The sequence below is a fragment of the Mus caroli genome, unplaced genomic scaffold, assembly GCF_978045245.1.
Source record: "Mus caroli unplaced genomic scaffold, Mus_caroli_1 scaffold_3, whole genome shotgun sequence".
Lineage (NCBI taxonomy): Eukaryota > Metazoa > Chordata > Mammalia > Rodentia > Muridae > Mus > Mus caroli.
The window spans coordinates 24,648,444-24,674,937 of NW_028227258.1; the positions used below are offsets into that span (position 1 = coordinate 24,648,444).

Genomic DNA, 26,494 nt, shown 5'->3' on the forward strand with positions numbered 1-26,494 from the left:
CTGTCTACACTATTCAAAATTTTAAATAGCACTTTATATCACATTGTTAGAATGGTTTATGGCAGAACTTAGAATAATCATTGATTAGAAAGGAAGTCAAGACGGCTGTTTTTGGATCAGTGCAATGAGGCCTAAGAGGCAGTTTTGACTCCAGAGAATTTAGACAGCCAGGTATATGACAACAGGAACCCAAGTGGTAGAACAGACCTTTGTTTGACCAAAGCAGCAAGGGCATAGAAAGTACTTGTTTTTATGTGACACAGCCCAATCTGATTGTGGTAAATTATAAATTAGAACAAAAAAATTGAATGAAAAACTGGCAGAAACGGTGTCTGAGAATCAAAGAATGCCCTTAAAAACAAAGCTAAAGTCCAAGTAGCAAGAAACATAAGAAACACTGCACTCTAGAACATTTGCTGCTGCCAAAAGCCATTTCCAAACGTTTACCACTGATTTTTCTCACTATACTGGGCAAACTATTTTACTATCTGCTTTACAATTAACTCAAACCTCAACTTACACTGTGAGAAATTAGGTAACTGGTCTAATAATTAGACCTCTAATGTTCCAAGTCTATATAGCCAGCCACAAACTTTTCAATCACTTGTTGGTCTTTACAAGCTACTAGGCTCCACATTTCAGTTTTTCAGACAGTTGGGGTAGGACTTACTGGCTTGTGTTCTAAATGATCAAAAATGACCATGGCTCTGAGTAACTATGAAAACCACCATACTTAATTCTCCTTACACCAGTTTATGACACCTGCTTCAATGCTATATTCACATACGGTATTAAATTCAAGTGCAGACTTCATGGTAGCTGGAATTACTGAGTAAGACCAAAGTGTGTTTAAACACAGACTTTAATGGTAACAATTCCTTTAAGCTCAATTAACTTTAGCTATTACAAGTCTTATGCAGATGTCACTATTGAGACAACATTTAGTGACTTGCATTGGGTTCCTCAGAAAATAGAAGACAAATTCACTTAAAAGTGTAACCAACAGTCATTGAACAGTTTTGTTATGTGAACACAAAACAGGACTAATTTTAGTATCACCCACCCCCCAAATCACGAACACAGCATGATCAGTGTCTTAAGAATACTTCAACTAACCCAGTAAATAAAAAGTGAGTGTTTCACTACCCCTGAGACCACTAGTTAACCGTGGTTCATACTTTTAAATGTGAGTACACCCACACAAGGAAACAATCTATAATCAGTTAAAAAAAAAATCTGATTATCACATTGCAAACCTGCCCAAGAAAAAGTCAAAAGGAAATTCACCATTGACAGGCCAACTGGACTCTAAAGACATTTAAGTTTAGGAATTTATGCATTAAGAGGTATAGGACACACAAATACTCTACAACAATATTCAACCTAATACTCACTTTAGTCCTATACCCAGCACTAGTGATGCCACACACTACTGGGAAGGGTAGAGAGCAAATTCTTAGATTCTTTTAAAAACCTCATCATAGGTGACCTCAAGTCCAGTCCAGTGTCTATACATTCAGAATGTTGGTTTTCCAGGTACTCTGTTCTCTTAAACCTGGAGAAGCCTCTATGGCTTATTCCCTTAGAAGCGACATATGAAATGTTGTATAAAGCATCAAGTCAAAGATAAAGAGAACTGGACATACCCATTAATTCTGACAATGGTTTAAGGACGTCATCTCTGTAAATACCAAAGGTGGTAGATGGGAGGAATTTGAAAGCCAATTAGAGATCCACTGCTTTGTAAAAATGTTTGTCATATCTGGCTTTCAAGACACAGGCCTAATTGAGCCGTTTTGAGTACAGGTCTCAGAAAGGACTTTTTAAGAGTCAAAGAATACTGTTCTTACCCTTGTGGGAACACTTGGTTTGAACCCAAAAGTTTTATTAATTAGCGTGACATTAACCCTGAAGAACCCACAATTTAAGCAAAAGGTAAAATGGGTGTGTGGAAAAAAAATTGTATAGCGAAATTGGTATTTTCCAATGTAAATACTCATTACAGAATAAAGCCAGAACATCTTCAGAAGGCATGCACTTCACTTCCAGTTTAAAGAACCTTAAGTAACAAATCATGTCCAAATTACATATTTAAATGTTTATAAAAAATTAAGCTTTTACATTTATTTCTAGCTTTCCACATCTGTGTGCGGACAAGGAATAAGATTGCACGTAAATATAAGCAGTGCAAAATATGGAAGTGAACATCACATGTGCTAGAAATCAAATACAAGACTAAGAAAGCAATGGATAAATCAAAGCTAGAAAAAGGTGTCAAACTACAGGTTCAGAACTTGGGTGAAAAATGGTAATGCCCTTATTACTACATAAGATTTAGTGGCACAGATAGCACTTGTCAAACAATCAATCCAATAGCATTGACTTTTTTATTCATTCATGTTAAGTCACCCGAAATGATCTGTTGCATTTAAATGCTCATTAATGTAAATGGCTGAACAAATCCATCTCAATGGATAGTCAATATCCCACAGTTAAGTCACTTCAACACAGCCTCATGACAACTCCCACACCAAAACAGTACTTTATTTTGTAAATTTTGACCCATTATTACTCCCAAGTTTTATATATATATATATCTTTTTCAGCTGTTAAGTGTACAAGATGAAGAAAATTTTAGTTAGAAGGGGATGCACCTGGAAAATAAATTTCTTAAACTCCATATACACGTTTCAAAACTGCTGAGTCCCAAGTCCATTTATGAACTCTAGGGCTGCCAGAATTATGTGCAGCGTATTAAAGCTACACTATTTGAATAGCTTATTAATTCTGCATAAATCAGGTCAAGCAATGTGTCAACCTGTAACAGACTGTGCATTTTAACTGAACATGGCAATATATTCACTCTTTTGAACTTTACATCATCATTTGATGTCAAACAATGAAGCAAATCCCAACAGTATATACAAAAACAGCTTTGCATTTACAAAGGATTGTTTCCCATACTGATTAATCCAGGCAGCTAACTCATTGGTTTATGCAACTTTATTGAAGAAAAATAAATCAATTACTAGGAGAGCTATTAGTTGATCACTCATCCATTGACAACTCGCATCATTTATTCAGTGCTATATTAAACAGTATTGGAAGATAGATTAACTAATAGCTCCAAGCCTCCTAACAATTTAAATGAAAATTACAAAATGTTTTGAGACCCTATTTTGGAATACAAAGGGTGTTTGACTTCCAATTTCCATTCTCTGTAGAACAAGAACAGGTCATTCCTTTATTGACATGCATAAAATACATCACATTTTCTGTTCTGCTGATGCTATAATTCAATACCAATTCTCCAGCCACATCAGTTATGAGCATAAAGTATATCATGTAACCTCAACCCTCTAACAGTGGAAGGTTTAAACAAGAACGGATGCTGCTAGAATAATGCTGCTTCCTTTGATGTGACAGCTGAGCATCCATCTCCCTCCCCCTCAGATGGCTTCTTCAGCATGTTAGAGCAGTGAGGATTGGTTTAGTCTCATAACCAAGTTAGAGTGAAGACATTGGCCACATAATACACATGCTCCAGTTTTTAAAAAAATTTCTGAATCTTGGGCAACTGTTCTCGTGTAACTACTTTACAGTTTCTAAAAGCAGTTATTGTCCAAAGCTGGAAGAACTTAAGTCTTCTCAGATGAGCATGTGAATGAATGGAGGGAGGTAAACAAAAAATAAAATTAAAAAAGATGAGGTCTGATAGGGGAGCAGCCGGATAAGAAAATCAAAAAAGGAACAGTAATTTAAAGTTTATTCCAGCTATAATGCAGGTTATTCTGACTTTAAGGTAGCATCACATGGCATACTTCTGAGTCCATTCCCGAGATATTCTGTTGTACCTGCAAATAAACAAATAAGCAATTTAAAAAATAAAATTAAAGAATTATTAATATCATAAAGGCAAGGAAAATATTTCTATTTTACCTGTGGATTCATCTTACATCACCTGTAATGTCTATGGTTAGAATAAAAGTCAACAAGAGACAGAAATAGCAACATTGGCATTCAAAGCAATAGGGGCAATGAGAGCCATGGACGTGTTATCTTAATAAACACAAGTGGTGCCCAGATTGGGAGGCTTAACAAAGACCTCTCCGTCATCACTAAGGTAGTATTCTATCAAGCTTTCAAGTTGGTCATATCATTCTGACACATTTTTACATAAAAAAAACCCTACTGTACAGTTAATGATTGTCAGAATAGTATGTATATGCATAGAATAGAAACTCTGGCCAATGATGGCTAGAACTATGCAACTGAAAAATTGAATCTGAAACCTAGAGATTGAGAAGTTTGTTGGGTATTGAGAAAAAAATGCCTTTGAAACCTAGGCAGAAGAATACATTAGAAAGGATGATAAAAAAAGGCATTAGTTTTTAAATGAAAGTTTAGTAGCAGTGATTGCTACTAATCCTCACTGAGACCTGCTGAAAATAGTCTCTAGGAGCACAACAACATTTTTGTTAAAAAAGATCAATAGATAACTCATCCGTGACCCAGGTGATTACTGAGGAAGACCCAGTACTGACAGACACCATTCCATTCCCCCACTTCATTATAGTGCACTATCATACAGGTTACTTTACCCCAACCAAAAAAGTGACAATACCTTAAGAAATGAGTACATAATAAAGGACAGGGGAAAACCTTTGGAAGAAATAATACCACTAAGTTTCATCTCAAACCAAGTAATGGACTTCAACTATTTCAAACAGCTCAACATATAAAAAACTCTCTACCAATTCAGAATTACGGCATTTAGAAAACCCTCTTCAAACAGCCAGCATTTTAAAACAAACTTGTTTTGGTTTAGCATAAAAAGAGCCACAAAATATAGCTAACATTAATGCATGCTTGTCAGTCAGTAATGAACATTTATTTAGTTTGTGAGGTTTAAGTGTTTCCCTTTATATTACTATTACTATCTTCCTGATAAAAATCCCAAGTAAAACCACCACATTCCATATAGTATTGACACAAAATGTTTAAATTTCAACATCATGGTAATTTAATGAAGGATAAAGATACTCTTATACTTCTTCTTCTTACTAGAGCTATATAACTGCTTTGCCATGCAAGAATCCCAAGCAGTAGTGAAGACAGAGTATAACTTTCAAAAAACAGAGATCAAGCAGTTAAGTAATTTTCAGAAAACTGCCATATCTGTTACCTTTGGTTAGTTAATACAGTGCTTTAAAGCATGCAGCACTCAACTGCTGGCAGTACCATAAATAAGCGCACCATAGAGTACAGATCCTCTTACCCTACAACATAGCGTATTTCTCTGTCCACTCTCTTGCTAACCTATTGTACCTAATTGAATAAGCACACTTAGCATTAATTATAACATATGAAAGTTAAATGGTTAAGCTGAACACAAAGATAAATCAAATAGTTGATAAATTTAGACCAAAATTTAAAGGTTTATTTTATATATATATATATATGAGTGCACTGTAGCTGTCTTCGGACTCACTAGAAGGCATCAGATCCCATTACAGATGGTTGTAAGTCAGCATGTGGTTGCTGGGAATTGAATGAAGGACCTCTGGAAGAGCAGCCAGTGCTCTTAACCGCTGAATCATCTCTCCAGTTCTAGACCAAAAATTTTACACTAGTCTTTTTTCTTTATGTTTGGAAAACAAACTCAGGTTTATTTCCCCAAACTGAATAATTAAGCAAGGGTTTAACTCATTAGAAAACAAACATCTCAAGGGAGCTACTCACTGTCATGTATGCTATGAGCATATATTTATTTGGCAGGGTCTCACTAGGCATCCTAGACTAGCTTCAAACTTCTAATGCTGCAGCCTCAGCCATTATGCTGGTCCTTACTGCTTTTAATTGTGTTTTAGTAACTAGCTTATCAGAAACAAACATAAAAAGGTACTGTCACAAATTTCAGCAGAAATAAGCTCAACTCACTAAATAAAACTGTTTATAGTCATTCATTAAACAATTGCATACTTACTTATCTCTGTCTGTTTTATAGATCCGTGCAATCTCTGGCACTAGGGGGTCATCTGGGTTTGGATCACATAGCAGTGAACAAATGGATAAAAGAACTACAAGGAAAAAAAAAATCAATTTCAGGTGTTTGGACAATCAAATGATAAAACTTAAAAATGTACTCTAGACCTCATCATAATTTTATTACTCTATAATATCTCCATAGAGTTCTACAGAAAATAAGTTTCTGTAAATAAACAGTATTAGAAATGAGAGCTCTGATGGCACCAAAGTCAGTAATGATTAGGTCAAAGGTAAGACTTAAAGGTGGTTGTCACATGACATCCTACTAGTTTGGTTCTTAAAAAAAAAAAACGGGGGGGGGAGGGGGAGGAGGAGGAGGAGGAGAGGCATCAGATTTTAAGGATTTTCTTGGTACTTTCAGGAGAACAAAACTCTTAGTAGTATAATAGAGTCAAACCTTGGAAAAAATACCAAAACCAAGTAAGGGGGGGGGAATAAAAAAGAACAAAAAACCCCAGAGGCTCATTCTTTGCTCTACCTTAGGAAAGGTTTCTCACAAAAAATACAAGAGCTGCTTTATGTCCTTGAATCAGAAATGAAAACCACTGTCCCTAGAGACTGGTGCAAATGACAGTGTTAAACAGCATAAAGTCAAAGTAACTATCAAAGCTGCAAACACAATGTCAAAATCAAATGAGGGACTAAGTAAAATTGGAGAATATAATAACAGTGTCAGGTCAGTGTTTCTTTCTTTCTTTCTTTTTTTAAGATTTATTATATGTAAGTACACTGTAGCTGTCTTCAGACACTCCAGAAGAGGGTGCCAGATCCCGTTACGGATGGTTGTGAGCCACCACGTGGTTGCTGGGAGTTGAACTCTGGACCTTTGGAAGAGCAGTCGGGTGCTCTTACCCACTGAGCCATCTCACCAGCCCCAGGTCAGTGTTTCTAAATCTGACTTGCAAGCTTATAAATCTGTCAAAAAGTCAAGTTAATTTTAAGAACAAAACAAAATCCCCATCAATTCAGTCTGCATTTGTAAAAAATACAATTCAGAATTAAGAGTATATCATGCCAGGCAGTGGTAGTACACACCTTTGATCCCAGCACTTGGGAGGCAGAGGAGAGGGATTTCTGAGTTTGAGGCCAGCCTGGTCTACAGACTGAGTTCCAGGACAGCCAGGGCTATACAGAGAAACCCTGTCTAGAAAAACCAAAAGTACATTCCAGCAGGGAATGGGAAAATAGAAACCTGGCATTTAGATGATGAAACATATAAAAAGAGAATTTAAAAAAAATCCAAAGTGGTTAAAAAAATTAGTCCCAAGACTGTAAGCTCTTAAAAGAGTAATTGGAAAATGCAGCCAAATCCATGTAAAGATTCAAAAACATTTTAACACGCATATGGAGAAATGCCTGTGTGATGTGGTGTGCTGCCTGTAAACAGAACATACTTGTTTCACTCTGTATTTACCAAACTCATAAAACATTTTGATAAAAAGCTAACAACTATTCCAAGTTTTAAAAATGTTACACTTCAGGATTGAGCCTGAAAATAGTTAACACAAATACCCCTAAGATTATAATTACTAGCATTAAAAACATGACTAATATAACATTACATAATTACCCAAGCCTATAAATTACTAAAAGGCAATCTCATCCTTAAAATGTTTTGTGTACAATTGAATTTGCAGAGTGGAATGTCAAAAAACCACTTGTCATTCAGAATGCAAAAGAAGACAAGGAGGAACTTTCCGTCTGGGGCACCTGGAGCTCTAGAATGTGTTAGGAGGCTAAGTACAAGGTCAGTCTTTTTCCCCAATTCCCCAAGTATTCCACATTTTATTAGACACAGAGTGACTATTATAGTCAAGCAATACCCAACTAAAGACAGGCTCAAAATCAGATACAGAAAATCTACACAGATGCTTATTAGAGTAGAAAGCTCTAATGCTGTAAACCATGCCTGGCTATATTTTCCTATTCTCACTAACAAGACGGCCCAACAGTTATAGGCACATACTATTTGTATAGAGGACAGTTTTGGTTTCCCAACTCCCACTTTGATGCCCCCTCACAACTGTCCTTTAACTACAGCTCCTGGTGATCTAGCATTCTCTTCTGGACTCCAAAACATCTGCATTCACGTGCACATTACCACCCACAAACAGTTTACCACCAAAATAAGTTTATTAAAATTAATTTGGGGGCTGAGGCAATAGTTCAGTAGGTAAGAGCTTAGGCTAAAACAAAAGACCTGAGTTCAAATCCCCACTGTTCATGAAAAGCTAGCTATGTGTGCTTGAACCCTAGCATTGGTGGTAAAGACAGGCAGACACTGAGAGTTACTATGAACTTCAGGTTTAATGACAGAACCTAGCCAAATGAAATAAAAGTACAGAAGAGGAAGATACCTCTGGCTTCTGATATATTACACTAAAAATAAACTGCCATCATGTGAAAAAAACTTACTAGGAAAATGCCCTACCAACATATTTTTAACTTTAGACAAAAATCCCCCTAAGATTTACTTTCACTGATGAAGTGACAACCCCAAACAGCCAAACCCACTAACTTTTTTTTCTTTTTGAAAGATCTCAGTCTAGCCTCAGATTCACTCACATTAACCAAGGACGATCTTGACTTCAGATCCTCCCACCCCTATTCCCAAAAGGGCCATTGTTTAGGCATGTGCCATACCTGATTTATAGAACACTGGGGGTGGGGGTGGGGGGGTGAGTGGGAGAAGATTAAACAGTGAGCTTTGTGCATGCTAGGCAAGCATGTTATACTGAGATACATCCCCAATCTTGCAAGCAACTTTTAATTAAAATGTTGGCATAATAAAAAAAGTCTCAGTAGCTGAAAACTATTATATTGAAATTATCATTTTACCTTTAGAAATAGTTAAAGCAGGAGACCACTGTGATCTTAGAATATCAAGACAAATGCTGCCATTACTGTTAATATTTGGATGATAAATTCTTGTTGTAAATGCAACCTAAAAAAAAAAAAAATCACATGACACAACCTTTAGATGGCTTTTGCAAATGAAAATAAGTACTCTATACTTTAAAAAGCAAGGCTTAAACTACTAAATCTCACCAGTGCTCATAGTAACAAGAGAATATAAGGAGACACGAAAATGATCAAAGCACACATATAAGGAAATACTTATATATGGAAAACTTCAACAAAATCAGTTTTAGGTAATAAAAGCTAGTTTTAAAAAGTTAACATCAGCCTCAGCAGGGAAAAAGTAATTAGCTCTGAAGGTTAACTCTATAGTATAGCTTAACTATCAAAAGGCAGGCAATCTGTGAAAGGGAACTTAGGATGCTCAATTTAGGATACAGGTATATATTCAAATTCTATTCCCACTGCTGACACAACAAATTGAGTATAAGCTTTATACCCAAAGGAACTTTACTTTTTTACTACACTGTACTTTTAACATGACTAAAGAGGGTTAGAAAAACACCATAATTTAATACACATTATTTTCTAGTCATTCACATACCATGAATTTGAACTAATAGTTCTGAGAGAAAAAAAAAAATCAAGGACTATACGCTCTGAACTCATTACTCTGCTTGAGTCTACAGAATACCAGGATTCAAGGTGTTGTTATGGATCCAGCAACTTAGCCTTTAACACTATAGTCACCTAAGTGCATTAAAAGCAACTGGAACTACTTACTAGACTCCAACACTTAGCATAAGCATAGAAATACTTGAGCTTTGCAACTTCAAAAAGGCAAATCTTTTCTACATTACAGAGTTAAAATCTTTGTCTAATTCTTAGAAGCTAGGCATCAGTAAAGTATGTGGTATACTGCTTGTACTGGCTATTTTTGTGTCAACTTGACACAGCTGGAGTTATCACAGAGAAGGGAGCTTCAGTTGAGGAAATGCCTCCATGAGATCCAACTGTAAGGCATTTTCTCAATTAGTGATCAAGGGGGAAAGGCCCCTTGTGGGTGGGACCATCCCTGGGCTGGTAGTCTTGGGTTCTATAAGAGAGTAGGCTGAGCAAGCCAGGGGAGATATGCCAGTAAAGAACATCCCTCCATGGCCTCTGCATCAGCTCCTGCTCCCTGACCTGTTTGAGTTCCAGTCCTGACTTCCTTTGGTGATGAACAGCAGCATGGAAGTGTAAGCCAAATAAACCCTTTCCTCCCCAACTTGTTTCTTGGTCATGATGTTTGTGCAGGAATAGAAATCCTGACTAAGACACTGCTAAACTTAGCTCTTGGAAGATGAAAGTTCTTATATGAAAAAGTTCCAGATAGTCTTTTTTTTTTTTTCCAGATAGTCTTGAACAGGAGTTATCTACATAAATGCAGCTCATTTCTCTATGTAATACTTATTTTTATTCACCATACATACAGGGCTCTTAAGCCTCAATTATACAGAAACCTAAATTTGCACGAACATTTTATTCTTCTAAAACAATCCATAAACAGATTTTGGAAGGACAAATACTTGCCTTAGGTGGTTTGAAGGGGTAGTCTGTAGGAAAATGAATTGTCAAAAAGAATACACCACCTTGATATGGGCTGTCATTCTGTAAAGAGAAACATAGGCTTAATATGTCAAGATAATTCCTTAAAAAAAAAGATGGCTAAAATGATAAATGCCATTTCCACACAAGCCTGGTAACCTGAGTTCAGTCTTAAAACCTATGTAAAAGGTGGCAGAGAGAACTGACCCCAGTGCTGTCCTATGACTTCTAGTCACATGTCCTAACATGCACACACCCACAGAAATGAATACCCATTTCAAAGAACTAAAGCACCTTCAAGAGGCAAAACATCTGAGTTTACTTTTCAATTGGCACCTTGAAATTTTTTCATAAAACCAAGAAAACTTTTCTTCTAAACTTAACACAATGTATCATACTCTTGAAAGTCAACGGCTAGAAACAAAATTTCAAATTACTAGTGTCCTTTTCTTTGTTCATTACAATGTGCACATAAATATTCAACCATGCTAATATAAAGATTTGAAACTACTTTTTATGAGTTTTAATAAAAACAAAAATGAGAAATATACACTATTTCCATTCTATGAAATAAAATGGATCAAAAGATACAGCCCATTACAGTGTCTATAGATCCATTCTCCACTTTTAATCTGACCCCTCACATTTTACAGTTTCCGCTTTCTTCTGTACTGTGCCTATTTACTTCTGAGCACATTTTCAAGCCTACTAAATATACTTGTCTACTTGATGAGATGCATTCAAATCTCAAGCTTCTATGTCAACCCCATTCTTCCTAAAACAAAAATAGAGGTCTCATAAATGATTCTTTTATTTTCATTTGATTCACAGTCCTAAAGGACTCAAAGAATGTCAGATTTAGTGGCTTCTTATGCCTTCCATCTAAGGACTTTGAAGGCTGAGGCAAGAGTGACTATGAGTTTGAAGGCAGCTTGAGGTACAAGGTTCTAACTTCTAGGCCAGCCTTGGCAAGATGGTACAGTGAAGTTCCATCTCCAAACTAACACTAACACACACACACACACACACACACACACACACACACACACACACCCCTTAAAATTTCTTGAACTTGGGCTGGTGAGATGGCTCAGCAGGTAAGAGCACCCGACTGCTCTTCCAAAGGTCCTTAGTTCAAATCCCAGCAACCACATGGTGGCTCACAACCATCCTGAACAAGATCTGACTCCCTCTTCTGGTGTGTCTGAAGACAGCTACAGTGTACTTACATGTAATAAAATAAATCTTTAAAAAAAAAAAATTTCTTGAACTAGCTGCTTTTTGGCCATTGCTGGTATTTTAACTGTGATAGTATGTATGAAATGACATAAAAAATGTGAAGTTGGATCAATAACTCTTATAAACAGTTTTATTTCAGATTCCTTCATTTATAGTTGATTATCCCCTGTCCATACTGACAATACTGAAACGCCACAGACTAAGGTGGAAGTTATTATTTCCAAATCTTTTCCTGCCAACTACCTTTCAAATTAAAGAAAAGTTAACCACATGAGAGACAGGGAACTTATTTCTGATGACATGACGCATTAACGGGACTACTGTTAATATAATGCAGTGACCCTCTTTCCCACATTTAAATCAGATAACCAGCACTTGTTTACCAATTCTTTGTGGTTCCAATTATCTTCAGAAATAAAAAACCAGCATAACCCATAGTAACTTCAAGCATTTATGTGTGAATTTTCAATTGATTCAGAGGTATCTGAGTATAATTTAATAAAATTCAAGTTCCCCTTTTCTGAAATTTTAAGTAAAATTTAAAGAACAAAACCAGGAATCTCCACACACAATCTGACCTAAGGTAGTAAGTACTCCAAAGGAAAACATTTATTATCCAGACGTAGCGGACAATCTGCAACTTGTGTGATGTTATCACTTTCCCACTGTTTTAGTTTACAACTGCAATTTCACAAAGACATGCTTACACAAAGCACAAGTTCTTTTTATTATTAGTTTAATTACTACAGTGAAAAAGTATGAATGAAATGGGCACAGTACAGTATGTGACAGATACATAAGCCACTAAAAAGGAGACAGTAGCTGTTGTCTCATTCCTAAGTCTAAGCATCTAGTCGGAGGGGCAAGTTTCCCCAGCATCAAATTAAAAAATGTCAAATAGTCTCAGTAAACAAGTGAATATATTCAACACTGACTAAAACAAAAAGGCACTTTTAAATCAAAAGACTGAAAAAAACAAAGACCTGTGGCCTTTGTGGTTAAAGATAAACCAATACCAGCCCGCTCCTATGATTTTCAGTCTTTTTAATTTCAACATTTCACAATTACTCTTGAAATGCTGTCAGAATCATGAGTTACTCCTACTATGCATTTTATTACATGAGTATCTCACACTCTGGTATGTCAATTACCTGCCTTCCCATATTAAACTCTCTGAAGGCTAACAGAGATTGGTTTATTCATACCTTTATCCTCATCACACAGCAGGTGCTTGCTCACTTTCACTGAGCTAGAAAATGAGTAAGGTTATTAAAACACATAAGGTGACTCATGCTTGTTAATTCTACCTTTCAGGGTCCTGAGGTGGAGGGGAGCTGAAAATTTGAGAACACCCTGTATTACAGCATTTTAACTGTCTAAAACAAAACAAACCCCAAATAATCCAGTCATTTTTTTAAAAATCAAGAAATCTAACTAGATGTGAATGTTCAATCCTGAAATATGGGTAACCAGAAGGCTGAAGAAGGAATTTAAGACAAACCCAAGACTGTTGTCTCAAAAAAGGTCAATCCAGGGTGTCTGAAATGGCTCCATGAATAAGGTGGGGGGAAATTGCCACTAAATCTGACACCAAGTTCAATCCCTGTGACCTACACGGAAGCAGAGAGCTGACTTTTCCAAGTGATCCCCTGATCTCTGTGCTCATGTCCAATAACTACACCTAAAAAGTTTTATAAAAAGTCAATTTAAGACTGGGAAGTATTTGTTGATTGAACCCATCTAACTACTTACTAGGTCAAACTCTTCCAAAAATATTTTCTTTCAGAAATATTATGTACCTAATGACTATTTTCCTACTCTGTACATTTACACTATTTCCCCACCCCCAAAACTTAGTAAGATACAAGTGACTTAACAGATCCCAAAATGCCCTTTAAAGTTAAAAAAAAAAAAAAAAAATCTTACTCAAGATGTTTTAGATCAGTCTAATTCTCTGAAATTCTTAGATGGTTATTCATAATCCTGAATATTTATCTAGCATACAGTTTATCAACCGAAGAAAGAAAGGAATTTTGGTATATTCAAGATATAAAGTTCTCCCTAAATAAATTAAAAATTTGCATAAATCTCTACATCTGTAAAACAACAATTAACCAAAAGAACATGATTATTGTAGATTCATATTTGGCAGTTATGATGCTTTGAGGAACAACCCACAGTAGAATCCTTTCCTCTAGATAAGCTCAATAACTGCTCTTCACTGCCATAAAGAAAGACTGAGGCAAAACAAGGGATTTTGTGGATGCAGAGATGGTACCTACCCCAGGATACAATCAGAGATACACATTTAAGGAACATTTCATTTTCTTTAAAGAGCAGTGTTAATATGTCATCAGAAATACAGTAACTATATATTAAAGCCAAAGGATAAAAATTGTGATAGAGAATGCTGGATTTTCAATGAAAAGCAAAAGAAAAAAAGAATACTTACAGGTCCCATAATTGTGGCTTGCCAATGAAACACTAGAATGAGGAGGGAGAACAAAACAAAAACTTCATTATTCCAAAAACCTACAACCTTCTGAAGTGAAGTCCTTAAATAAAGAGACTAAGCTGCTTACTGTCATCTCCAACTGGACCTGCAGAACATTGTGCTGGAGGGTCACGGGCCAAATCACTAAGTTCCTAAACCAAAACAGAAAACGGTAGGTTATGTAACTTAAAATTTATGAAAAGATATGCAGTTAAATATCAAACTTTTAAAATCTCATTTAAAGGGACATAAAAACCACTAATGAGGACAATATATGCCAGGGGGAGAAAGAAACCACAAGTAATCTTAAATCCAGCTCTTGAAATATAGAAAGATGCTAAGCCTTATTTGTTCAGACATATGCTGAAACAATCACCTTGGCATGCATTTGTATTTGTACAGTTAAACTTTTCTTTTTGGTTTTTCAAGACAGGGTTTCTCTGTTTAGCCCTGGCTGTCCTGGAACTCACTGAAGACCAGGTTGGCCTCGAACTCAGAAATCTACCTACCTCTGCTTCCCAAGTGCTGGGATTAAAGACATGCACTACCACTGCCCAGCTTAAACTTTAAAAACAAACAAATTTTTACCATACAAAATTGTCATCTCTGAACAAAACAGTAGCAACAGGATGCTTTCAAGTTTATAAACTTATTAGGCAAGGCTAGATCAACAAGTCTTTGGATAAACTTTTCAGACAATCTTTTTTTTTTTTTTTTTTTTTTTTTTTTTTTTTTTTTTTTTTTGGTTTTTCGAGACAGGGTTTCTCTGTGTAGCCCTGGCTGTCCTGGCACTCACTTTGTAGACCAGGCTGGCCTCGAACTCAGAAATCCGCCTGCCTCTGCCTCCCGAGTGCTGGGATTAAAGGCGTGCGCCACCACGCCCGGCTTCAGACAATCTTAAACGTTCCCTTGTCTTCTTCTCAAAAGTCTAATTTCATTTCCATGTCACTTTAAAGCTAAATGCTCTTAATATTTTATATTCAATTTTCCTAAATAAGGTACATTGCCTAACTCGTTCCTCATTTTTAAAAAAAGATTTATTTATTTTTTATTAATGAGTACACTGCAGCTGTCTTCAGACACACCAGAAAGTGAATCAGATCCCATTACAGATGGTTGTGAGCCACCATGTGGTTGCTGGGGATTGAACTCAGGACCTCTGGAAGAGCAGTCAGTGCTCTTAACCACTGAGCCATGTCTCCAGCCCCCTCGTTCCTCGTTTTTTACCTATTCTTAAAACTCAAATTTGGAAGACAACTTTTCTAGGTAGAAGATACAATTTTCACAATTTCATACAAATGCATTTCCAATATACGCATTTATGTACCTAATCATTTGATGACGTACAATGCATGTAACAAGTATGTAATACTTTTATACAAAGTAGCTTATCTTAGACTTACATTTATCTCTATGGGCCAAATCAGTAAGCGCCATCTCCTTTTAATACCATGCCTCCAATATATTTATCCTACCTAAGTATGGAAATAGTCATTAAACCAAAACATGGCTGAATGCAGTCATAATTAGAAAGCAGTGTGTAGCTTGCCTCACATACGCCACGCCAAGCAATCTACCAACTACCTACATTTCCAGTCCAAATCAATTCTACCTGGTTTGGGCTCAATCTTCCAATATTAGCTAGTTGCCCTCTTTCCTTCCAAGTAGCCCAATAATATGTATAGCTTTTACTTAACTCCCGATTGTAAAAAATACAAAAACGGATTCACCTTGGCTGGTATCATCAATGTATCACATCAATTCATTGAACTGAACATATTAATCTTTCCTCAATAAATTTAATGAACAATTTTACAAAGTACAGGATATTCTGAATAAACCCACTGAATAAGCATGTATATTGTGTGAGTGGAAAAGAAATTTCCAATTTAAATTCCAGAAAAACAGCTATCTCATCAAAGAACACACAGAATCTTAGAGCTCGTTAAAAGCAAATAAGATCATCATTGTAAAGTAACAAATTCAAGAAAATGCTTATAGTGCTGATCTGATCTAATGTTTTAAATCCCTGACACCTTTCCCCATTGCCTGGAAATTCACAATACAGCAAATCTCCATTCTATTGGTTTAGGAGGCAAAGCATTATTTAAGGAGTAAGTTTTAGGCTTGAGACCATCCTGTTTCTGAAGACAATTACACACACAAAGACTGAAGCTGCCAACTAGGGGAGGAATGGGTTAAAAGCCTCCTATGTAAATGATGAACTTGAAGCATACCTCATACTGAAAATGTATCCTTAACAATTTCTTACATAACCAAGCTATTATGATTACAGAACACACTATACAGAATACATACATGTATGCCGTTCTACTCAGTGTTCTAGAAATCCAGAGACTTTCTGTTTAGCTTAAGTACTCAATTCAGTACTAATATTCATTTTGTATATTTTAGGTATGACTTATTGTATATGATGTACATGAATAAAAAAACACCTAGATTTCAAGGATGGATACTCTATACATGCTCTACTGTTAAACACTTTAAACCCAAGACCATATATAGTTTCTCATTCCCCTGCCTTACTTCCCAAGTACTGGAATTAAAGGTGTATGCTATCACTCCCACCCCCCCTCCCTTTATGGAAGAAAGTAATCATCTAACTTCAACTCTCACTTATGTCCTGCACCACTAAAACAACACTTAAGCTTCAGTAACTTCAAATTTCTAAAATGACCATCGGAGCCGGGCAGTGGTGGCGCACGCCTTTAATCCCAGCACTTGGGAGGCAGAGGCAGGCGGATTTCTGAGTCTGAGGTCACCACACCTGCTCAGAATTCTTTAACGTGTGATTAACTCTAAGACTGAGAAGCCTCATTTCCTAATCCTTTCCACACAAGCACCCCGCCCCTTAAAGGACTCAAAGCTCAATGATACAGAGGCTCAGATGTGAGCCTTATTAGTGAAACTTACTCTCCAACCTCTGTGAATGAAAATAACACTTGCTGTTTCTGCTGGCTGTATGGTATGCAACAATCAGGCTTGCTATGACAATAGCCTATGGACTAAGAAATAAGAAATGTGATGTAATTAGAAATGTGATAAGGCTTAACAGTCAACACTTATGGAAGGCATGATGGTACAATAATTTTAATCTCTTTTTCATAATACTAGTAGTTCTATTACTTCTTTAACTGTTGAGATTTTTATGCTTATGTGAAAGAATGGCTGATATGTCAAACATATCAGCAAATACAAATAGTATAATGCCAGACTGTACTAGATGGAATGAAAACAAGGCTGCTGCTTTTTCTCTTGTAACCCTGGAGACAGAACCCACAACTGCTTCACATACCCAAGGCAAGCTCTTTAGCAGTTTACCATGAGCTATATTCTCAACCCAAACACAAAACTTAGACCATTCAAGAGTATGGGAAAAAAATATCTCATTTTATTTCTGTGCATGTATGTGTATCTGAATGAATTGACCTTGGCTTCTACAGAAGCCAGAGGGCAACAGATTCTCTGGAATGGCAGTTATAGGCTGTTGTGAGGCATCTGATATGAGCCTGGGAATGGATTCTAGGCCTTGTGTAAGTGCTCTACACCAGAGTCATCTCTAGTCACCAACAATATCCTTTGAAATGAAGGAATTTCAGAAGCACTTTTTTTTTAAAAGATTTATTTATTTATTATATGTAAGTACACTGTAGCTGTCTTCAGACACTCCAGAAGAGGGCGCCAGATCTCGTTACGGATGGTTGTGAGCCACCATGTGGTTGCTGGGATTTGAACTCTGGACCTTGAGCAGTCGGGTGCTCTTACCCACTGAGCCATCTCACCAGCCCCAGAAGCACTTTTAAACTGTTGTTGTATCAAAAGTATAAAAAGGCTGGAGAGATGGCTCAGCAGTAAAGAGAGGACTGGTTGCTATGGAGGACTCAGGTTGAATTCCAGCACCTGACACCCTCTTCTGGTCTCTGTGTGCACCTACAACATGCGGTGTTCATACATAAACACATACACCTTAAAAAAAAATACAGTGGTTGTCAAAAATTTTTAAAAAGGGGGCTGGAGAGATGGCTCGGTGGTTAAGAGCACCGACTGCTCTTCCGAAGGTCCTGAGAACGAGCTCTGACGCCCTCTTCTGGTGCATCTGAAGACAGCTACAAGTGTACTTGAATATAATAAATATTTTAAAAAAAAAAAAAACCATACTGAGCAAAGCAGCATCAAACATGCCTTCTCCATCCTAATGCTGAGTACAATACAGAGTATCCCACCAAAAGTCCATAAGCAATGCTGTTTACTGCCTCAGTTTCAAAAGCTCACATGCAAGGTGACAAAGTTCCATTCAGACAAGGATTTGCCTTCTTTAAGCTTTCAGTCTATTAGAAATCTTTAAAACTGCCACTCAACTGGTACAGAAAAATATTCAGTTTTGGAAACTTTTAGTAAACTGAAATCATTTATGTGCACATATGCTTGTACACAGGCATGCAGGACCTGCGTTTGTGAGCTACCATGCTCACAAACTGTGAGCTGTGATGCTGTGAAGCAAAAAATTCTCCTGCAAGAACAGTGTTTTAACCATTGAGTACCTCTCCAGCCCCCACGGTGTTAACTGTTCTTATATTGTGCTTTGGAAAAGCAACAACAAAAGCCTTTCTTTCCTGTGTTACCCAGATTGGTCTCATGTGTTTAATCCTCCACCTCAGCATCCTGAATAGTGACTACAGTTGCGACCCCAATTAAAAATTAGATTTTAAATATAGCTTTTAAATAATGCCACTAAAATGCCTCTAGTTTGTTGTTTAATTTTTTTTTTTTTCCTTTTTTCTTTTTACAGACAGGGTTTCTCTGTGTAGTCCTGGCTGTCCTGGAACTCACTCTGTAGACCAGGTTGGCCTCAAACTCAGAAATCCTCCTGCATCTGCCTCCCAAGTTCTGGGATTAAAGATGTGCGCCACCATGCCTGGCTTGTTTACTATTAAGCAATAGTTGGTTGTGGTGGAAAACATGTGATCTCAGTAGTAAGGTTAAAGTAGGAATATCACTGGAAGTTGAAAGCAAGCAAGACTGCATCAAGACTTGGTTCATAAATGAATGGATCAATTCAACAATGAACTCATGTGGAAAGTAAGGATAACGCTAACAAGATTTTTGATGTAAAGAAATAAAGCATTAAGCCAGAATTAAGTAAATCTGGTTAGCATCTGGGTGAAAAAGGCAGGTAGGTAGATCCCACCCAGTTGAGTTAATCAGGATATGAAAATCTTGGTTGGGGAGGAAGCCCAAGATTAGGATTGGTTGGCATAACTCTGATGATAAAGTCCCAAGAATGTACTCTGAAATAACTCAACATTTAAGAAAAGACTGGGTACCTACCCTCCAAGTGACTAAAAAGCAGCAAGCAACAGATTTATAATGCTATTACCAATGAAGTAAACTTGACCATTAACTACTGTAAGAAGAATTGCTTAGGAATGACCAATCTAAGATTTAACTATGCTAACAAGTCAATTCAACAGACAGAATTGTCCTGATAAACACCTTTGCCATTCTGCTTCTCAAATATAGAGCCAGCTGCTTATATAGTAACTAAATAGCAAAAGATCCCTCAATCTACAATCTTAAATCCTTCACACACTTTGCCATGAGCATATGCCATACTACTTTCAACCTATTCAATAAGATAAAATTCACCTTAAACACTTAAACCTTTGATTAGTTTTACTGAAATATTGTATAGGGGAAACACATGAGGGGCTAGAGAAGTGGCCTAGTAGTTCCCAGTACTCAACACTACGCAGCTCATAACTACCTCTAACTCCAGATACAGGGAACCTAATGCCCTTTTCTTTTCTGGCCTTGGAAGGCAAGGTGCATCTCTTTCCACATGGACTCACCCTAAAGCCTTAAAAGAAAAAAACTTTAAAAGAAAATCATAATAGTTAAAAATGTTAATTACCTTAGGCAAGTGAGTTATTTTATAGGAATATTTGAGACAAGGAATGTCTCAGCCTTCATATGAACATACAGAATTTTCTAACAATTGCATATAAAGAAGATATTTTGAAGCCTAAGTCTAAAAACAGAATTCAGGTGTTACTTCATACATACCAGCTATGCCAAAGGTATTTTAGTGAATCTGGTTACAGGATGTTGGGTGTACAACCTTCAATGTAAAGGTATTTTCCTAAGAAGTCATGAATTTTGGACAGATCTTTTCAAGTATTTAAAAAAACTGGACTTTGTTGTTTATAAATTAATCAACTATGTAGTATTAAGCAAATAACTTTTTAAAATGCATCAGGTTTCAAGCTGGGTATAGCGATAATGCCTTTAATTCCCAGGAATGGCAAGTGGATCTCTATAAATGAATCCGAGTTTGAGGACAGCCTGGTTCATATAGTGAGTCTCAGACAGTCAGGGATACATAATAGAAAAACCCTATCTCAAACAACAAAAAGTTATCAAGTCTCACAGAAAAAGCTTGCCAATCCCAGGAAAACCCAAGTGTTTAACTATTGCCAACAATAGCAAACTCCATTACCTCTACTAAGTACTCACTGTACTTAAGACTTAAGGTGGTAAAAAAACAATTTGTATACTACCACCAAACCCTATGGCCGGTCCTGTCCCATAAAATAAGGATCTGAATTTTCAAATACTTAAATATTACCTGTGCAATACAAATGGCAAAAACCATTTAAAAGTAAGGCTGGGAGTATGTGCTTTCTTCAAATGTTATCAGTTTAGAACCTTTTAAACTACCTAACCTAGCTAAATTTATTATTTCCTATATTGTTTCCTCAATTCTAAAACAGCATTATCTTTTTTTTGGTTTTTCGAGACAGGGTTTCTCTGTGTAGCCCTGGCTGTCCTGGAACTCACTTTGTAGACCAGGCTTGCCTTGAACTCAGAAATCTGCCTGCCTCTGCCTCCCGAGTGCTGGGATTAAAGGCGTGCGCCACCACACCTGGCTAGGATTATCTTTTTTAATGTGAATTTTGAGAGGCGAAAAAGACTTGGAAGGGACAGCAGGTACATAACATACTCTAACAGACCATTTGCAAACCACCCATTTTGAAGCCAAGCCGTGGTAAGGCTTTTTGATTCACTTCTTTATTTATTAAACAACAGAACTGCTTCTGCTTCATATATATGCCAAATAAAATAGCCCTAGCTCATGTAAATAAATCTTCAGACTATATGATAAATTTAAGTAGTCTAAAATATCTTTTTAGAATTTTAATCTAAAATTTGAATCAAGTGTTAAAATGTTTTAAAAGTAAGTGACATTTGGAATAATCAGGAAATAGCTTGGTTGATCAAGTGCCTGCTTCACAAGCATGAGGAGGACACGAATTACCACTTCTCACATCCAGGCATAGTGGTAACACGAGTGCTAAGAAAAATATTTCTAAAACTTGCTGGTCAGTCCATCTACCCTAAGCAATAAGGCTGAAAAGCGCATCAAAGAAGATGGAGAGGGAAGAGAGTAAAGTTGATGTTGACCTCTGGTCTCTGTAACAGGCAGGCATATACATGTAAACACAAAAAATTTTCAGTAATGTTTGGCTTAAACAAAATATCCAATAAACAACTTTAAAATTATCTTACTTATAAAGATGGTCAGAAAATTGTAAAGTTAACTATAATACATCATAATACATCATGGTGCTATTTGACAAATCTTATAAGAAAACTACTTTTTCTACATGTCATTTGTGAATCAGTAAGCCTTTACAACTTCAGAAGGTTCAGCCTTTTATTTTCTTAACTTTAGGCTCTTTTTTATTTAAATCATCCCCCCCTTAAATTCCTAAACGTCTATTTCCCAAGTTTCCATGACCAAAAGATACCTCTGCAGCAATAATCAGTAAATCTGCTTTATATTCAACACAAACTTTAAGTTGAGGGTTTAAGTAACAAAAAGCAGCAACAGGTCTCAATTTTATCATTTGGGAGGTAAAGACGGAGGATTATGCTCATTTTGGGATATGTGTCTCAAATTAATTGGGTGGAAATGCTATCTAATCCTACTTGTGTTTTATGTAGTACCCAACAATCATAATCAGATCATGCTTTTGAGATAATAGTGGTATTTGAATTCTTAGTAGGTATTGATGGGTAATTAAGCAGGCATTTATCAAACTAGTAAGAGAAAGATGGGTATTAAAGAGAAAAACCCAGGTAATGGTAGGGATTTACAAAGTATACACAGCTTAGAAATTTTCCTAGAAGATCAAGCACTAATATAGTTTAATAATCAGAGATCAGTTAAGAAAAAGTTTTGATTAGGACTTTAAGAACACCCAAGCATATCCCAAAAGTAAGCAGTTCCTAGAGTTTTAAGCATGAACTGAATTTGTTGGAAATATACTAGAAGTATGCTATCAAAGGTTATAATCTTAAATCACATCTATTAGTTTGATCTACAAATATATTTTACTATAGATCAAACAAAATACATAACAGTGTTCACACCATCAATTGTGAATTCCCCTAAAGTTTTTACTGTTAAGTCTTCATCAAACTGTACTGAGTGCAGTCATACATCTTTCTGAAGTTATATGGACTTGCAAAAGACTATTTTTGCATGCATGTATGTCTGTGCACCATGTGTGTGCCTGGTACCTATGGAGGTCAGAGGGCATTGGATCCCCGGGAAGTGAAATGGTTGTGAGCCACTATAGACACTGGAAACAGAACCAAAGTCAAGAACAGATTGCCACCTCTCCAGTTCCAACTTATATGATCTTAAATGAAAGCTAATTGAGACAATAATCTATTTCACACACAGAACATTGGAATGTGTTCCTGCCAATTATTATATAGACTAATGAAACCAGAAACAGTTGTCTGGCAGATATTAGTAATTGCTAAAGGCCCTACCATCTCTTAGGAGCACAAAATAACCTATCAGAAAGAAGAAACTCTACTACCTATTTGGAAAGAATTATCTTTTCCTCAACTGCTTCTTTTGAAACTTGGCAATCACATGGTTTACAGGGAGAGCTAAGCCCATTTCCTACTGGCAAGCTATTTTTCTGAGAGACTCACTAAGAAGCCAAGAAGGCCCCTCTACCCTTTTCCAATCCAGAAAAGATCCTAAAAGCTCTCCATGGTCTAGTTCACCTCATTAGGTTAAAACCACACAAAAGTATTTAGTACTGCAACTAACACCACATATCTGAACTATCTATTTTTTGTACACTTTCTGCTTAACTTGTAAGCAGCACAGCAAAACTTTGTGTATACTAAACAAAACTCTGAAAAGAGCAACAGGTATAATTATATTCTTAAAGGTTAGTGTGTGTGTGTGTGTGTGTGTGTGTGTGTGTGTGTTGTGTGTGCAAGAGTGTTTGCCCAAGGAGACCAGAAGAGTATGTTAGATGCCCTGGAACTGAGCTATAGTTGTTAACTGCCATGTGGATGCTGGAACTGAATAATCCTGGTCTTCTATAAAGAGCAAGTGCTCCTGACTGCTCAGCTATCTCTCAAACCCTCAAATTTTTGTTCAAAAGAATTTTTCTGAGGTATTTCTAAGAGAAAGCTCATAGAATTTAAAAGGATCCTTACCCTAACCATTATGGGACAGAGGATCTCTTTTGACAGTTCATTGTTGAAAATAGGAAATGGCTGACAGCAAGACTTAATACTTACACATAATACTCTGATTTTCTTTCCCCATGTTTGCACCTTTATTATCCCAGTATCTTAGATGTGATGGGCTGTGCTGTCAATAAGATAACCAACCTAAAACTATAATAACAGCTGACCAAATTCTTAAAAACACTAAAAAACCCAAAGGAAAAATACTGGAAAAACAATATGATCGGTACATTCAGAGCACTTTATAAATAGAAATATAAGATTTGTGAATGAAGCTGTACAATTATATCAGGTAAGCCTCAATAAAGATTCCATGTCTCTTATCATAATTTATCTCAGACCTACGAATTTATTCTCAATGACAAACATTACTTATGTGTCATATCAACACAGCCAAAGGAAAGCACTTACTAAGGGGAAGAATGTATTAGTAACCTGTCATTAAGACCCAACTCCATAAACCTATTCAACTTTGCAGAGTTCTGCTACAACCCAAAAGGCCTATCAAATTTTAATTCAATACAGCAACACCACCAAATTCATGGATTAAATCCTATATACAGTGTATCACTACTGACCCACCCCTTCCTAGTATCAGTTGTTCCAATCTGACACCACCTTGTATTTCAGCATATCAGGGTAAAAGGTAGTAACAAATTTTCTATCAGAAACTAATATTCTTCAAAGTTAATTTCCTGTTTACTTAGTTCAGTTTTCTAGAAGTAAACCTGATTTGACTTACAACAGAATCAAGACAGTCCTTGCTGTAATACCTAGTCTGAGTAACACTACTTAAATAAAGACAGGAGGCAGGAATAAAAAAAAAACCTCTAAAAAGTGTTGAGATTAAAAAAAAAAAAAACACCCTCAGCTGCTCATTACAACTGCATTACAAACTGAGTTTCTTTTATCAATTCTTATGAAGAATTGATCGTTTAGTTACTTACATATTTATTGATACCATGTACCTATTTATTGGTATCTGTTATATTTGGTATTTACTTATATCCCAGAAATTGATTTCTGAGATAAGTCTCAGAAATGTGCGGTTGCTTGCAATAAATTTCAGAAGATACTTGGCAAAAAATTCTGATCTGAACAAACTACAGAATCGTAGACAAAGATTCAAAAGGAATTATCCCTTAGTTGGCACAGTCTAGACAGGGGGATGAAGTTTGAGCAAGCCCAGAAAGTGACTCCACTGCAAGAAGCCAAAAACACAAACCACAACTCACACCCCCTTTAAACCCAGTTTGTTTGTAACCTTTCCAGAGGAAACCTGAGTTTTTTTATTGTATGGATTAAAAGGTAGGTTCTGTGTACTATGCTGCCTTACATCACAGACAAGGCATTAGCTTCCTGTTTAGTTCTAATTATAGGTGAGACAAGTATGTTTATTAGACAAGGTTCTAAGAATGGCCTGAGTGAATAATACTACAGTTTTCTTTCTTTAGATCACCCTTGAAGGTAAGTCACTTAAGATTATTCAAAACTAGGCCTAGTGACATGCAAATTTAGCTCTACTAAAGTTTTATCTCAGAAAAATCTTTTTGTAAGCAGTTTTGAATAGACCAAGAAGAAAGCTTTAATCCATGAAATCAAGTCAGGCATTTAGTAGACATGAAAAACAAAAACTTAGCTGTCTACTGGTAGTTAATATCCATTTGTTAGGATTAATGTGAATAAGCATTTCCATCCTGAAACATCTAAACAAGAAATACTAAGTCACAACTGAGAGAAATCAAAACACTTTAGGACAAATGTAGCTATGAAAAGTTATCTGAAAGGTCCCTAGATAATAAACTCACATGTCTAAACAAGGTATAAAATATAAACTTTTGCCCTTCTTTACCCTACATTAACAAGCTTGAGGACATTTTGTTTTATGTTGCAGACAGTACATTCCCAAAGTGACCTCCAATTTATATTGCCATACCTAAGTGTATGCATATATACTAGTTGCCTGAGTTTTAAAATTAGAATATTGTAAGGCAGACTTGGTTGGACACTTAAGAGATTAAATGCACTCATTAACACTAGTGAAATTTTAACTAAGATCTTAATAACAAACTCACAAAACTATTCAGATACAGGGTGACAGAATTTTGATAAACCTTTGAAAATACGTTGTACAAATAAACATACTGTGTTTGATGTTTGTATTTTTCCAACCAAAGCAGAGATTCTTGATTTCTTAAATGCAATTATAACCCCAGTGAAATACCAATTAAGTTAACCCCAAAGAGGTTTCTTTTTCTTTTGTTTTTTGAGACAGTGCCGCTTCTGTTGTTATGGAACTCACTCTGTGACCAGGCAGGCTGTGAATTTACAGATGCACGTGCCTCTGTCACCCTGGGATTAAAGGTGTGCACCACTGCCCAGCTCCACCACAAGTTTCTAAGTGCAAGTTCAGAATTCTCTAATGAACAATTTCACAATTTATATGTTTCTAGAGATGAAGATGTAATCCTTAAAAATCTAGAATCTTCTGAAATAAAAATGTAGTAATGTCAAAAACCTATCTAAGCAATAGATCTTATAGTCAGCAATAGAAGAAATTTTTATTAAAAACCACAAAGCAGCTGGATTTGGTGGCATCCTGTAATCCCAGATGGGAGACAGAGGCAGGGCTGCTCTAAATCCAAGGCCAATGCTTTGACAATGTAGTCAAAATCCATCTCAGAA

General features: G+C 36.3%; 1 protein-coding gene across 9 annotated transcripts in view; it reads right to left on the bottom strand.

Moving 5' to 3' along the window:
• Nucleotides 1-2,368: 2,368 nt before the first annotated feature.
• Nucleotides 2,369-26,494, bottom strand: part of Ube2d3 (ubiquitin conjugating enzyme E2 D3) — a 29,462-nt gene continuing 5,336 nt past the window's right edge. For 4 of the 9 annotated variants that reach the window (XM_085835501.1, XM_085835502.1, XM_085835500.1 and 1 more), the window contains exons 3-9: nt 14,316-14,379; nt 14,186-14,247; nt 10,480-10,557; nt 8,887-8,992; nt 5,987-6,080; nt 5,279-5,328; nt 2,369-3,854 (exon numbers count right to left, since the gene is read on the bottom strand). In XM_085835501.1, the coding sequence (XP_085691627.1) occupies nt 5,280-5,328; nt 5,987-6,080; nt 8,887-8,992; nt 10,480-10,557; nt 14,186-14,247; nt 14,316-14,379 (453 nt within the window). In that variant the 3' untranslated portion in view covers nt 2,369-3,854; nt 5,279. Of the gene's footprint in view, nt 3,855-5,278; nt 5,329-5,986; nt 6,081-8,886; nt 8,993-10,479; nt 10,558-12,938; nt 12,983-14,185; nt 14,248-14,315; nt 14,380-26,494 lie in introns of those variants that run through there. The other 5 variants (XM_029474946.2, XM_029474944.2, XM_085835505.1 and 2 more) reach the window with 4 other exon arrangements.